Raw genomic sequence first — 16,939 nt, forward strand, 5'->3', positions numbered from 1 at the left:
GTGGCAGTACAAGGCACAAGGCTGTTTCAGCCTCTTATGAGTGCTTATTAGGGCTAGCAACTGGTCCAGAAACTTAAATCTCAATATTACGTTCCAAAGAATGACAGCAACTCAATTATATTTGAATATTTATTGCAGAAATTACTATATATGATTATGGTTTTGTCATAAAACGTATAGGATACATTCCTGGCGCCCAATCACAATTTAAAAATAAATTAATAAATTCAACCCTGATTGGCTCTGTCCCAATGGGAAAAAAAACTGGGTCTTCGGGCTTTTCCAGTGACACCGTGCTGGTGATGGAGCCGGAGTCGGTGCTGGGCCAAGGACCCTGCAAATCCTTTGGCCTGTGTTTCCATGGCTTTGAGAGTCGAACGATTACATAACCAGATGTGAGAGTTCCCTAGCGGGAAATTGAGATTTTAGCATCCCCAGCTGAGTGATGGTCACACTCCTTGACCGATGTTTCATGATTTTATTGAAATCCGCTACACACTGTAAACATAAAACGGCAAAGAACAATAAATTTACTTTCCATCAGCAGAATACATCATCGTATAATTGATAGCCAGTGTTTAGTGTATGCATTATAATTTACATACCGTATAGGCCAAAAGTAGTATGCCACATGTGGATTAAAAAAAAAATTCCATTCCATTAATGTAAATGCCTTTATTGAATATCAGACTAATTTCTACCAACAATAATTCACACAGAATAGTTTTACTTCAAAAAATAATCTTATACATTGCTTTCTTCAAAATAGCCTCCTGTGACTTTTAATTATTGCTAAACAAACTCTTGGCAGTATATCCAATGATTTTGCTGAGTAAGTTGCAGGTAAGTTATTCTCTGCCTTCTGTAGGTTGGAAAATATTTGTTTCTCATTGGCAGAGCCCAGTATTTGCACACTGTGTTCTAGTTTGTCCCACACCAGTTCTATGGGGGGGACTGTTGTGGTGAGGCCAAGTCATGTTCTACAACACTCCCTGTTGTTCTATTTTGGAATGTAATTTTGGCAAATTTTAGATGAGTGTTTAGGATCATCCTGTTAGAAGACAAAAGGCCTGATGGGAATGCATGAATAGTTATCTTATTTTTTCATGAGTTTTCTCACTTGCACATGATATCTGTGTTTCTCTCTGCCAAAACAACCCACACCATGATTCTCCACCACCACCTTTAACTGTAGCTGTTACACACTGTTCCCTGAGACGTTCACATGTTGAACATACACTCGTCTGTTGGTTACAACTAATTCAAACTTGGACTCAGCATTTTTTCCCCATCTTTCTCAGTGCAGTGTGCTTGGCCTGGTGGAGTCTAGTTAACAGCACGTAGAAAGGGCTTTTTCACAGAAGCACATTGTTTTACTCTGTACGATTGTTGCTGCTGTATTCAGGGAAACTGGGTTTTATAGTAGCAATATTTTATCAACATTGTCTGCTAAAGTTGGATAATGATGCCAATAGCTGTGATATAATTGTTTTTGTGTCCGGTGATGTGAAGAGTCCCATGGTGCATTGTAAATATAGGATACTGTCTGTTCTTGGGACCCCTTGGGAACAGCTAAAGATAACCGTGCACTCAAAAAAATAGATATTTTCACTGAGGAACAAAGATAAAAGAATAGGTCAATATTGGCTTTGTACAAAAAAATATACCAGATGACTTGGTTTTTCACGACGTCTTCCTTTTAGTTGTGGTGCAGTTTTATGGTTTCTTTTGCTAGACACACAAAATATTTGTCTTCTGCATCTGTTATTAACTTTCTTTTTGGTTTTATGTTAACATTACCACCCATCAGCTGGGCCCTGAACACTGCAACAGGAGATCATAAGCTTCTTTGCAGTTTCTTGTTTTGAATAACGTTCCCAAAAAGGACAGGGTGGATCTGTATCCTGTGCTTATTAACGTTGATATCCGTGAGACACGTCGTATGTAAAACATTCCTCATCGCTAGCTAGGTTAGAGCTGGTTAGAACAGTAACATAACCAATCAAAACAGAAGAGAGCAACATAAACTAGGCTTTACCATCCTATAGTTAAACCTGAAGATCATTCAATGTGTAATACACTGAGCTACAGTACACTACCAGTACACTCTATAGTAGGCCAAAACTCCGGACATCATTCTTAAATAAAGAAAGTCTTTGATTCTACATGTCTATGCTTGAATGCTGTTTAATTGTTGCTAGCTAACAGTATGCGTGCCTACTGATCCACCGCATTCTGCGATAAGTTCCAGGAAAAAATGGGCACTGCAAATACTAAATACCCGTGGGCTTCAGAATTAAAACCCATTTCTTGTAGGTCTCCATTTTTGAGAAAGTAAAAAATTTGCTTTCTCCACATCGAGAGAAATGCAATGCTTAGGTATTTTCAACTTTGCTTGCCTTGCCCGCACAAAAGTGGCAAGTGTGTCATTTACATATTACCTGTAGAAAAGATTTCACTGGACTTAAGGTTTTTGTTATGTAACTAATACCCAGTTATCCCTGCCCACTGAAAACCTGGTGTTTAGCCAAGGGGGAAAGCAAGCCAATTTTTGCACATTTCTTGACCATTTGTGAATGCTAAAAAGTATTAAAACATTACATCAGCAAAGAATTCACAGATTTAAGTTCCCTGGACCTTTAAGGTAAATATGATTTCAGTCTATTTAAAAACCCTCCACCTCCCTTCTACCCTTCTGCCCCCCGCTTTGTTTAATTTATTAAAGCCAAAAGGAGGCCAATTTGAGAAGTTGTATCTAGACGACTTCTAGAAGATTCTAGAAGTATCTAGAAGATTATTGTTGGCATTGTGAATAGAAATTGGATAAAAATGTTTGTACGTTGGTCAGCTATTCAATACATATGCTTAAATTAAACTAATTCTCTACCTGATTTTTTTTTTTTACTCTACATGCACACATACTCGATTATAAAACACTGTAATCAATATGAACATATGACAAAACAGAAAACTGCATTTTAATGATGAGGCGTGTGCTGCTGCGGAGTTCAGCTTAGCTGTGTCAATGCTAGCGGAACACATGTTGGTTTAGTTAGTCATAAAACAGAGACTCCACGTTGTACAATATTAATGGCAATGAACAACACGTTCATACCTTGTTCTCTCCAAAAGGTGATAAAATAGTACAAGTTTTCATTTTTGTTGGCATTATCCTTTGCATTCTAACTTACCTTCTGTAAAACTGTGAGACTGCTTGTCTTTTTCACAACGGCCTCCTTGAAATACACTAAATGTCACTACACCTGACATCCAACATCTCATCCAAAATGACTTGGCTGCTATAATAACCTCCACTCTTATGGGAAGGCTTTAAACTGCATGTTGGAGCATTGCTGCAGGGATTTGCTTCCATTCAGCCAGAAGAGTATTAGTGAGGTCAGGCACTGATTGGGCGATTAGGCCTGGCTCGCAGTTGGCTTTCCAGTTGATCACAAAGGTGTTGGATGGATTTGAGGTCAGGGCTCTGTGCAGGCCAGTCAATTATTCCACACCGTTCTCAACAAAACCATTTCTGTATGGACCTCCCTGTGTGCCTGGGGGCATTGTCATACTGAAACAGGAAAGGGCCTTCCCCAAACTGCCGGGGAAGCACAGAATTGCCTAGAATATGATTGTATACTGTTGCTATAAGATTTACCTTCAATGGAATCAAGGGGCCTAGTGCAAACCATGAGAACAGCCCCAGACCAAGGGGTGTCCAGATACTTTTGGTCATATAGTATTTCAAGATAAAGGCTTGTCTCTGCATTAGACATAAATAATGAAAACTAACCTTTCCAAGACAGCAGTACAAATACAAATGTGTGCAAATTACTCATGAATACAAAAAAGTCAGTCAAAGGGTCATTTACTGAAATTGAGAAACAACTGGTATAACAACCATGGCGAATCAGGTTCTTTGTTTGCAAGTTTTACAGGCTGAGTTCCTGAGTTACAGTTTTGCAATTAATTTGCACCCTGAGCCGACCAGAGGAGGATGGGTTTCCCCCTTGAGCCTGGTTCCTTCCAAGGTTTCTTCCCATCTGCCACAGGGAGTTTTTCCTTGCCACTGTTGCCTTAGGCTTGCTCCTGTGGGGGTTTAGGCCAGGGTTGTCTGTAAATCGTATTGTGACAACTGCTGTAAAATACACTATACAAATAAAATTTGATTGATTGAATTTAGCAAATTTATCCCAAACTGATTGCTGCTCCCATTATATATCAGTGGCTGCTCCCAATGCTTCGGGTTTTTTTTAAAATGGTGGTTGATCTCAGACGACATTACCTTGTACCTCGGCTCCGACATCATGGGTTTCATAGTTCCAGACCAGCAGGTTTACGGAGCCAGTTTGGAGCAGGTTTTTAGCTCCGAAAAAACTAGTTTTTTTGTGGTGGAAATGCTCAGAACGGTATGAGATTTGGGTTGGAAACAGGCTCCAGCACCAGCACAATGTCCACTTCAGAAGCTGGAGGTGATTTTTAAAATGCAGAACATGACGATTTTCTGCTCGTACTTAGGATATAAGAACTTTTAATTGTTAATTTTAATTTTTACTCTATTTTAGGAACATTTGAATTTTGAATTGAAATCTGACTGCATTAGTGCTTATGGTCCAGGGATGGGAAGCCTCACTCCTGGAGGGTAATGCCTGTTTCAGGATTTCATACGTACTTAGTCATACATACGTATTTATTGAGTTTGATAAATCAGTTATGTGATCAGACATTTTAGCTAGATTTATCGATAATCTCATAAATGACAGTTGAAGACTTCTTGTGTCTTTAGTGTGGTCTCTAAATGAACTGGCATTGGAGTATATAGCAATAGCAGTAATTAGCGTATTGAATAGGGCTAATTGGTGGAAACGAGAGCCAGAAACAGATACAGCCCTCTAGCAACGGCTTTCCCCTGCTGACATTATTTTTCAATCTTTGTTTAACCAAGCACTCTCTTGAGGTTGAGGACCTGTGTGAGGGACCTGGCAAGTAGTTCAGTAAGGAAATGCCTTACATTTCAGCTGGTACCCAGGCCAGTCACGAGACCAAATGACACGGAGACGACAATATTTTATCAAAAATATTTTTGTCTGCTGAAGTTGGATAATGATGCCAATAGCTGTGATATGTGTTTTGGTGTCCAGGGATGTGAAGTGTCCCATGGTGCATTGTAAATGTAAGATACTTTCTGTTCTTGGGACCCCTTAGGAACAGCTAAAGATAACAATGACTGTGCACACAGTATAACTCAGAGATCTTTTCACAGAGGAACAAAGATAAAAGAATAGGTCAATATTAGCTTTGTACAGAAAAAATATACCAGATGACAATCACTCGGCAAAAGGTCTCTGTCAGCATCAGCTGTCACTCCGATTCATTGCAAATTCATTAATTTGGATGAAAGTGCTTGCTCTTCTTGTTCCCTTGTTTTTTTCAGTTTGTGACCGAGCACACTGGAGAGCTTAGCAGTTAGTATGGAATTTGACTCTGAAAGGCCTGTGTTTCTCTTCCTGTGTCAGCTTGTGAAAGGGAAGAGGATTGCTAGAGAGTGTTATTCCCCCGGTGTGGAAAAAGGGAGCTGGGGGACCTGTGGGAATGTATCTGCTGATCTGGTGCAGCACAGAGCATTAGTAATAGAATAACTCTGTCAGAAACAATATCATATGACTTTTCCACAATTCGCAAATTGTTTGTTGTTTGCTTCAGGAATTTTCCGAGGGTATGGCCCTCTGTGTTTTGCGTAACTAAGCTGTCAGTTGTATTTGGAAAGGGAGGTGATTCGCAGGCATGAAGCCTAGTCCTTTAGTTTGACACATCAGGTGTCAGAATTTTGGAATGTGCACGTTCTGTTAAGCAGTTTCACTTTTCCTGCAAAGGCTCAGGGGTCTGTGAGCAGGAGTAAATTTGACAACTGCGTCTGGCGTTTGGGAATCTTAGAACAACAATGGCTCAGTTCCTTGAATTAGTGGAAAAGTCTTCATTTCAAAAGTGAGCGCAGCCAATGTTAAAAAATATTTCGTTTTTTTAAAATATAGTAGGAAACTGATGTGGAGATGGTCTTGCCCAAACATTTCATAGCCTTAGTTAGTGGTTTCTCCTAAATAGTTTGCTCCCCTGTCGTTTGCATATAATATGGCATTGCCCCTGAATTGTCCCCATGTTATGGTTTGGGCCAACTACTTGACTTTTGTATGCCAGGACATTAATTAAATGGTGGCTATGCAGCCATTGGCCTGGTTTTGGCCTTAAAACCCTTGTAAAAATAACTCCCCATGTGTGTCTTATAATGGCTATGGTGCCTCCAGGAGGAACACCTGCTCACTTTTTCCACTCCATATCAAGATGGAGCTGTTGGTGCTGATTTCCCATTGTATTTCCATCCCCTCACACAGCGATGTTGCGCTTTTGATAGCTGGCTTGCCCACCCTCGCTTCTACCCTCGCTTTTATGCTCGTAACACACTCAAGCATTCACATCAGCCACATGCCTGCTGTGTGTAGCTCCATTGGCCTAACGGAAATAAAGGAGTCCTTGAGCTATGCTTTCCAAATCCTATTTAATTATTATTTAAATCCTAATTTATTTTACTGAATAGCTAAATAGCTATATTTAATAAGGTTTGTCATAAACACAATAACTGTATTTTTAGCATTTCATGAGTTCCTAATTATTTTTATTTTTAGGAGAATTGACTTTAATGGAATTGCTTTTGCCGCTTGAATAATTTGGTTTTCTGTTTTGTTTCTAGAGGGACAGTTACTAGCATGGAAATTATTTTATTTATATTATTTATTCATTTATTTTTATTTCAGTCGTAAAAACACTTGGATAATGGAGGATTCCATTTTCTTCAGGTTTCTAAGGTTGACTGGCATATGTGTGACATTTTACAATGAAATTGCTATCACTGATAGGTGAGCATGTACTGAGCATTTTATGTGAGGACAAAGATGTGTAAACTATTCAAATGAACCTCTGTAAAATTGGTTTTTGTTCTCTTCCCACAGTAAACGTGTTGATAATATATTGGAAGCAGTCATTCCAACGGTTGCCAGATTTAAAGCTCTCTAAAATTATTTGCTTCAAGCTGTTGATTTGTGGGTTTTCATTCCTCTCACAGCATGGCATTTGCTGATTTGCAAATGTAAAAGTGTCACTGAAAACTTAAGCTTTAAATTTACCTAAACACCACTTTTCCATCACATTATGCACTCCGTATTATACACTAGGTCAGATTGTGAAAAAACCTCTCTGCATTGCTTGGTTTCTCTGAAATCTCAGTACAGCAGCTTTATTTGTACAGTGATTATGATTCCAGTATTTTCCCTTCAGAGTGAAATGAAGCAAAGCCTGCTCTCTCCTTCAAAGCTGAAACAAACCCTTCGTGATTATGAAATCCTTCTGGAAACTTGTTTATATCTTTGGTGCTTTAGGAATAAGTCAAGATTGCAGTTTGCAGTTCTCTGAATCTCAAATCGCCATTGCATGCCTTTTGGCACCATATCACAAAGCTTAATGAATTGCCTTTTGAATATTCTGTTTTCTTGAGAGGAGAAAATAAGGCCATTCCACATTGTGCGGCTCCCTCAGCTCCTGGATACGGCGGAGCTGGATACTGAACACTGTCATACAGAATCTGCTGTCATTGTGCAGAACTAACCAGAGGGTGGAGGGTTATTTCCTATTTCAGCAAGTTGAAATGATTTGTTAGCATCACCTCATTTTGATTAACCTTTACGTTCTGTTATAAATAAATAATAAATGATATATCATGCATTAAGCCACGCTTTGACAGTGTCTTCTGCATGATTTCTAGTTTGATCATTGGAATCAGTTATTTTTTAAAAGCATTTTTAGATTCTAAAGGTAACTGTGGTAGTCCTTGCATGTCAATCATGCGCTCTCCCAGTGTTATCCTCTGATAGCTGTCAGACGCTGAAACACCCCTCTAATCGGAACCCGCTCACGACAACTTTAATAATTTGTCTGAATGAAAATTGCCCGTACACCAATGCCTACTGCAAATGATGCAAGAAAAAGGAAAAGGAAAAAAATCTGTTCTTTTGAACACATGGCTTTAATTGCAGAGAAGCATTTGTCTGCTTTCCAGCAGTGCAGTCTGACAGTAGGAGACAGAGGTGGAGTATCGATGGTAAATTAGCTAAAGGAAATTAGGGATCCTAAAACTACTATAAACATCAGTATGGAACAGTTTTAGAAGAACTTGCACAAAAAAAGTCCATTGTCTATTGTTCACTTCAGAGCCATTAGATGTGGAAACCACTTTTGGTAACAAATTCAGTGCTGTCATTGGGCAAAATATTTATATGTCTGAATGGCCATTACTTGGTGCAACAACAAAAAAATGCAAAAGGTGCTTGTTTCACTTTTTGAAATAAACTTCATTTGAATTGAATGTGCATCATGTATTGTTTAAATTCATTTGATTTTATTGAAGCGGTGTGTCAAATCATTCCTCACAAAATGCATCCACAGTTGAGTTCCAAGGTATCAGGTTGTGACTGTAATGCTGATGGTTTTGTTTTTAAAAATTTTGTACAATGAAAGCCAGTGGAGAAAAATCATTTGTGCTGTTAGTGGGAGTCTGATGGGAATAAAAATTCTCTTCATATTCAGAATAAAGGCTTGGAAGCAGCTCTTGTATATTTTAAAACCAATCAATCCATCCATCCATACATCCATTACCTATACCCGCTTATCCTGGGCAGGGGCGCGGGGGTGCTGCAGGCTAAATACCAAGCAATGTTTGTTATAATTTCTCAACAGCTGAGAAATCCTTTACACTGACACTTTGCTTTTATAGAGGAAACTATGATAGCAATATATTCTGACATACAAACTCAGGTTAAAATAAATAACACTAATTGGTAATACTGTACAAATTGCCCTCTTTGTGTGTTCAGTGGGTATTGTTTTTATGGAAAAAGATTTTATTTTTTTATGTTCTAAATTTATTTTTTGACATACAAATGATGTACCGTCTGGCTGGTTAGTCTTTTGGCAGCTTCTGGGTCTTAAATTAAGATCTGTCCAAGCATTGTTAGCAACGACATCTGCTTAGGAGAATTACTGAGCTGTCTAAATTTGGTACAAAAACATCTTGTGCAAATATACGGCATGTATGCAAGTGCACTGGTTATACTTAAGAGTTGTCTTTCTGTGGCAATTAATCAATGTTTTTTTTCTTTCATCAGCACAAGACATAGCAAAAGAGATTGAGAAGAATGAGAAGGCTCGCATTCAGGCTCAGTGCAACTCCAAATGCGTATGTACTCTATATATACTATGCCATTTACTGCACTTTGAAATATACAGTGCGCTCGAAGATTGTTCACACCCTTAATAAAGTTGAACAATGAAAGCTGTATAAAATAACAATACAGGCAAGAAGCTATACAGTATATAGGTAGTATGGTCTTAAAAAATGTGATAAATTTCATTGAATTTTATTTGCTCAGAAAAGCTTGGCCACAACTGAATTTTTCAGCAAAACAGTGATCCCAAGCATAACTCAAAATCAACCAAGAAATGGTTAATTGACCATAAAACTACTGAAGGCAATGGCCTTCTTAGTTTCTAGTTTCTAGACTTGAACCCGGTTGAAAATGTGTGTGTTTGAAGAAGACATTCCACAACCACAGACCAAAGTATCTGAAGGATCTTGAAAGATTCTGTGTGGAAGAATGGTCAAAGATATTCCCCCAAAATTCATATCAAGGGAGGGTGCAGAAGAGTACTGAAAACGGGTGTGAATTTGTGACTTATTTTTCAGAAATAAATACTGAATTTAAGAAGAGTATTATTTTAGTTGATTCTGTTAAATAATTAAAGTATAATATTTTCCACATCAAAAACTTATTTTATACATTATTTTATAACATAAAAGTCTTTTTTGCTCATCTTTATCAATGTTGTGACTAATTTTTTGAGGGCACTGCACATTATTTAATCAGTTTCAATTTTGTTAGATCTTTTTTTCTTTCAACTTTTAAGTTTAACTTCAGCTTCTTGGAGGCTGTCATGTTTGATTGATTCTTCTTCATGTATAAGAATAATTCTTTTTTTTGTTGTTGAAATTTGAGTTAATTTGGTTGTCCTTTTCTTATTGTTATTGTTAATAACTAAGCTACTGTTGTTTGAATTTTATGACACAAATCTGATATTGTCTTGAAGTGGCGAAACAGGAGCTAGCTGTGACAAATCAATGACCAGTTAATATACTGATATACTGTCATTAGCTAGTTGCGTATCAGTGGTGAGATATGTCGTCTCAACAGCTGTATTCACATGAGTTTCAGTATCTGTAACAGTGTTATTGAGGGATGTTTTAATGATTAAATTGAATGGTTTTCCTTTTTAGATGCCCTTGTTTTCAAAAGGCCAAACTGATAAAGAAATTGAAGAAGTACATTCAAATTACAGTAAGTATGCATTCTTTATTATAGTCATGTGGTTGTGCTGAAACGCAGACATACTAAATGCATATGATGGGACCAGCAATAACATGAGAACAGAACAGAACAGAAAGCAACATAGTGATTATTGAGCTACAAATGGAACAACATAGCAATTTGTTTTTTGATTATCAGTTAATTCTCTACTGTGATTCATGCAAAAATTGTGTATGTATATTTTGGGCAAGTTATAACACATACTATCATTTACAATTAATATTAGATAAAATCAGTGGCTAAGTGAATCATTTAAGTGCTGAAATGCCCTCAAAATATGAACAGGACATGTGACACAGTCTGGGCATCAGTCCAAACTCTATTTTGGGTAAAGCGAGTATTGGGGGAACCCAGATACAGGCCGAAAACAGGCTGGTTTGTCCTCTGAAGATCAAAAAGGGACCCTGAATGACTCTGCTCATGTCAGGGTAGAGGGTACTTTTACAACAGAGGGAGCCAAAGATTGAAACCAGTGATCAGCTGCCACGGGGTTGTGGAGGGGAGAGGGAAGACAGCTGTTTACCATTAGAGGACTGTGGGACTCGAGAGAATTTAGAAAAAAATCCTTGTACATATTGAGCAGTGTATCTTCACTTCTTACGGTGCATGTCCACTGCAGCGTCGAAAGCAGTGCGATTTGACGCCTCCCATTCATTTCCTATGGGAAAACCGTCAATCGGCCCCGCAATGCATTCTGGTAGCGGCGCGCTGAAGCGACGGGTAGCAGCGCGACGAAAAATTTGAGAAGAGCTCAATTTTATGCAAATGAATTCGTCGAGCGCGTTCCATTGAGCCAATTAGGTGAAGGCTGTGCTGCTGTTTCTTCAGCCGGCTAGCCAAAATCTTGTTCGTTGAAAAAAGTTCAGCGCATTTTGAGGATGGAGGAAAAACTGATAATTTCTGTTGCTGCATTCCCGGTGTTATGCGAGGTAGAAAGCAGCTATTACTAGCTTCTTGTTGCGGTTTGTAATATATTGGGATGTTATCTGGATTTAAAATCGGCGGCTAATTATCCGGTTTGATATACGATAGATAGCTAGCTTGTTAACTCGGCACTAACTCCGCTAGCCCTAACCCAAAAACTTAATTTAAAAAAATTAAGTCAGTTATACTTGGAGAGTAATGTTAATTTTATTCTGGTTATTCTACTTCTTTGCAAGCTTATTAGACAAAGTATATTGTGATGCTCCATCACGTTGCATGAACGGGAACACATTTTCAGCAGGACTTCGTAACACCCACCAGCGCCCACCACATTTTTTTTGACACGCCCCCAAGCAGCCAGGCGACGTGAAGCGACGCATCGACACGCGATGTTTGACGCAGCAAAACATAAATTCACACGTCCTAATTTTTTAAAATAGAGCAATTTGAGAACCTATTCAAACTTCCAAAACAGGGCTACGCATGAGGTGCTGAAAATCGAAAGTCATGCGAGGACGATGGCGTTCTGTAAATAGCATGGTTGAGGTCTAACTTTAGAGGAGAAGCTGAATTATTTATGCACAGCAGACATTGTAGTCCCATAAATAGATAGCACCGATGTGATCATTTCTTATTAATCAGTGCAGGCTGAGACACCGTCCTCAAATTAGTGGGAGAGGGTAAGAAATTTGAATGTGGGGGGAAGAGGTCTCTGGCAGGTGGTTATACATAATCTCTTAAAACATTTCTTTAGTGCTTGCTGAGTGAAAATGACTTTCTGCTGGCTCAAATGGAAGTGGCTGTCAGAGACCGAAGATTAGGAGGCTCGTTTGTTAGGTCAATTACCGTCTCTGAAGTGTTTTAAGAATTAAATTTGAGCCTGTGCAAGATAAAGAAATTTTCACAGGATCAGTGGATGCTTTGCTTTAGATACTGGTATTCACTTTAAAGAAGGAGCATTTTTGTATTCAGCGCATCATTTTTGCAATTGAAGCTATATGAAACCGGAAGAGGCAATACACTGTATTTGTGTACTTTCGTTCTATGACCTTTCAACGTGAAACAGGCCCATTGTCACCTCCATGTTGCCAAGGAAGCTTCTTGGAAGGCAGATGGGAATCCACATAAACCATGAAACATCCATATGCTTTCTGATGAACCCAACACATTTCTGAGGTTGACAAAAAACCACACAAAGGCATCAATGTGGGACAGAGGAGCCTCTTCTTGCATTTGGTACAGCTGTACTATCATGTGAGAGGTTTAATGAGTCACTGGCTAGCGAACAAACTTTATTTTCTCTCAGGACGGGGTGTTCTTATGTTCAGTCAAGAGCGTTAAGAGTCATAATGAAATGGTGGGCTGCTAATTTGTTTCAATGGATTCAGAATGGGACTTTGTCCTGCTAAAAATATCCCCCCTCCTCTTATTTCCTTTTCTATTACCTTTTCTTAATTTCTGCTAGCACTGCACTGCACCTTGTGAAATATCCTTGTATTTGTCCATCTCTACAAGCATTATCTGTTTTGTGTATTATCTGATTCTGGTTGCTATGATGCTATGTGATCTTAAACAATCACAAATCATCTCTTAAATTAAGCCACCATGTCCAGGTTTCAGTGTTATCATAGTCATCACTAAGTTTCAGTGTCATTAAATGTATCTGTTGCATTTTAATATTTATTTATACAGAGTAGTGAGAATAATATCTGATTGACTTTTCCCCAGCACAGTTCACTCTGCTTCCAACCTGCGCAGTATACTTTGTGTCGCTGGAACCAAATGGGAAAAAAAGAAGTGGGTGTGTTGGCACAAGTCTCAAAGGGCAGAGGGAAGGAGATTAAACTTGTGGTTTGTTTCTGTAGTATAGTTAGCAGTGAAATTTGCTTTCATCAACTCTCATACACAGGCTTAGTGGAGCTTGATTTCCCATGATAAGAGGGCAAAGACGGTTAAATGTACAGAAATCCTCTACTGATTTCTTTGTTTCACGGTCTCAATCGTTGGCTTGTTTTCAGCAACATGAAGCAAAGAATCGTATTTGTCAAAGGGACTGAAATCTGAAATATCATCATTTTTAGGGCAAGGCCACTTTATTGTGTTTAGTTAACACTTATCTTGTTTCCATGAGAGGGGATGGGCAATTGTTTCTTTCCTGCTGCGGGCACCACGGCTGTCTGGATTGTAAGGCAAGGCACAAATGGTCATGCAGATAGGTATTTTCACGTGGGCGGCAAAGCCAAAACGAATGAGTCCATCCCAATGCCTTAACGGCGGCCATTTAATTTAAGCTATGTATGATCATTTGCTGTCCCCAATGAGAGGAGCCATAAGAGTAAGAGTAATAAGAGCAGGGAAAAAGACATGAATTGAGGGGGGTGGGGGGCGGGGGGGTGGTGGTTGTGGTTTTGTCTCTTGGCACCTTTGAGAGTCAAGGGGTTCAGATAAATGTAGGAATGTCAACAGTGGCTGAATGTGGAGACCAAAAGCCATCTGTGGCATATAAATGTCCAGATTTCCTTTTTAAAATAATCTCGTATTCAATAATGAATCTTTAAAATCTAAAGAAAAGACATCTGATAAACTAATGCAGGAAAATGCTCAGGCTCTCTTTATTCAACAAACTCTCGTTTTTATCGAGCCAACTTTCACATAATGAAGAAATGAAACACGGGCTGCACCTCAAGTGTGCTTTACCGTTCTCTGTGCAGTCAAGGGGATGAACACGCTAACCAAAAACAGCCAGAGAATTGGCTTAACGTGAAAAATAAATAAATGAGTAAGTCGATAAATACATGGAACAGTAACATGTACCATATGAAAGCCGTGAAATGGAAGAGCAGATTAATCCCACATACGGCACATATGTGGTTCAGTGTGCCGTTAGCCTTTCTCAGGGTTTTTCATGCAGTGTGGGATGTGTTAAAGCTGGTGGAGGCTCAGGAGAGGCTTGTCGTGCCCTTTCTCTGGTGAACATTGCCTTCCAGAATTCCTCTGCACTCTGGAGACCGGGTTATTATCTGTGCCATTAGGAACAAATTCTTATCCTTGCAGATGTTTATATTGGACTTAGGCATTTTTCTTCATTTTCTTCTGCGATTTGTTTTTAATCAAATCAAATTTATTTGTATAGCGCATTTTACAAACAGTGTCCTTGGCAATGGACCCTGGTCTAAACGAGAGCAGGCCAAGAGCATGAGAGCAAGCTAAGTGTGACCGTGGCAGAGAAAAACTCCTAGGTGACACAGATGAAGTCTGCTTCCCTCAAGGGCGGGAGCCCATCCTCCTGTGGCAGGCTCAGGTTGCAGGTTTTAATGACCACCAAGGTCATTGAGTCAGTGTTCATGCTGATGGGTTCACGGCAGCTAGGTGGCAGTCTTGAGGTGGCAGCTGGGATAGCGGGTGAGCCTGAGCGGTGAGGGTGACCTAAGCTGTCATGAGAGAAACCACTCTACCCTCTTATCAAGAGCCAGCCCAGGAAAAGTAGGGTCACAGCTGTTGACAGGTGACTGTTAGGGAAGGATGCCACTCCACAACACTCTATGGCTACAGGCTTCTCCTCCCCTGTCTCCAGACTGTAATTGATTATAAGTCTCATCGTAAACGTGCGTCTTTAATCTACACTTAAGTGGTAAGCCTGTCTGACTTCCTTATAAATTTTGGTTATTCCACAGCAGTGGGACTCTGTTGGAGAAAGCTGTACCCCCCATTAAGTTTTTAGATATTCTTGGGAAGTAGTCAGCATCTTGGGAATGAAGTGACCTTGTGGGCTAAGAGATAGAAACAGGTTAGGTATGTACACTGGTGTAAATCTAAATTCAGAACAAGCTGGGTATTCTTCAGCAAGGTTTTAAGGCCCCCAGATAGCTAAATTTAATGTAAAAATTTTTTTAAAAGTTATTATTATGAAATTTGCCCATAATCAGCTTGCTTAAATGAGTTGAGATCATTCACAGGCTATTGGCTGTGTATGGATTTACATGTAGGCATTTTACAAACTGAGATGAAGTCAAGGTCACAACCGATTTTAGTGATTAACACATAGCCTATTTAGAAGTAGTAAATACATAAGCCATAATGTTTGATGTCAGTATGTGCAAGAGTGAGTGCTTGAAATAGAAAATGGATGTGAGGATATAGTTTTAGATGTAGCATAGGTAGGGCTGGTGAAGACATCATAAAGGGGTCAGCATTAGCTGAGCTGAGAATTTATATAGAATCTGCTCTATCAAAGTCATTTGATTTTTAACTCCTTCTTAGTGTTTTCTTTTTAAAGCCGATTGACAGGACAGAAGGTATGGAAAACCTTGCAGACCATAACATTGAAACACTAACAAACCTATTTAGTGGTTTCAGTCCATGTGATGTCATTATATAGCCTGTTTGCCTCAAGACATGGAATCTACCAGTGTCTGAATTCTGCAAGAGGAATATGACTCAATTTCCACAAGAAAGTAAATAAGCTCGCACTTAGTTAATGCAAGTGGAAAACTCTGTCTCAGGTGTCATTCCAATATCCTTCAAATGCTGGAATTGGTTGACATCTGGTGACCGAAATTACTATGGTGTATGGATAACGTCAGTTCCACTCTCCTCTTGTCACTGGGTGACTACTTGTGCACTGTACACATGTGCCTTATCATCTTGAGTCAGCCTTGTCTGTCATGTTCAGGATTTGAAGGTAACAACTTAGTAGTGAGAATAGCAAAGTACATTTCTATTCTGTCTCTTATAAATATTCCTTCATGCTTTTCACTGTATAGCACAAGCAAATTAGTATTCCAGACAAATGTACAACTGGTACATTGTAGACTACATTTCATCATCCAGCAGCCTAGCTCAGCGAGCCTTAGCAACTAATACATGTGAATTTGGAGTGGCAGCACTGCTTTCAAGGCTACTATATAAAAGTTATGAAAGGGAATAGGGAAAGATGGTTGTATAGTGGCATTAGCAGAACTGAGTTTGCTTATTTGAATGGGAATTTTCACTGCAGAACCGCTGTTCCTGTTGCATATTTCAGTCCTCTTTGCTTTTTTTTTTTACCTCAAAGTGTTCAGTCTCTCTCCTTCGGTTCTTTCCTGAATAAATTTTACAAAGAACAAACATGTCAGAAGTGTTGGTCATTTCTGATATTTCATGGTAAAGGATCTTCTCATACTGTTTACTCATTAATTACTGGTACAGCTTTGGAAATAGCTGTGGAATCCGGTGGTTTATGTCTTGACTGCTAGAAACTACATGCTTTTCTTTATAAATTTCCTTGTTAGGAGAACGCTCATGTTCGCGTGTGTTTGGCTTGTATATAAAGCAGTTGTGTGTCACATTTGTAACTTGCAAATTTATGGAACTACGAACACCCCTGATTTTTATGTGCGAACTCTGTTGAGCGCAAGTCATTGTGTGGGATACAGTGGGCCTCATGGCATATGCGCAGAAGAGGTTTCCATTTGCTTGATGCAAAGTCAATTAAAGTTACAGACCTCATATTAACAACTAAATGTTTATAAATATAATTATAGTCATAAATGGGCTATTGATTTTAA

General features: G+C 39.0%; 1 protein-coding gene across 6 annotated transcripts in view; it reads left to right on the forward strand.

Annotated features, from left to right (window-relative positions):
• Positions 1–16,939, forward strand: part of LOC118208106 (E3 ubiquitin-protein ligase RAD18-like) — a 56,482-nt gene that overhangs the window by 12,251 nt on the left and 27,292 nt on the right. For all 6 annotated transcript variants that reach the window (XM_035382404.1, XM_035382405.1, XM_035382408.1 and 3 more), the window contains 2 exons: positions 9,213–9,283; positions 10,379–10,439. In XM_035382404.1, the coding sequence (XP_035238295.1) occupies positions 9,213–9,283; positions 10,379–10,439 (132 nt within the window). The remainder of the gene's footprint in view (positions 1–9,212; positions 9,284–10,378; positions 10,440–16,939) is intronic.

This window comes from Anguilla anguilla, chromosome 11, assembly GCF_013347855.1.
Source record: "Anguilla anguilla isolate fAngAng1 chromosome 11, fAngAng1.pri, whole genome shotgun sequence".
Lineage (NCBI taxonomy): Eukaryota > Metazoa > Chordata > Actinopteri > Anguilliformes > Anguillidae > Anguilla > Anguilla anguilla.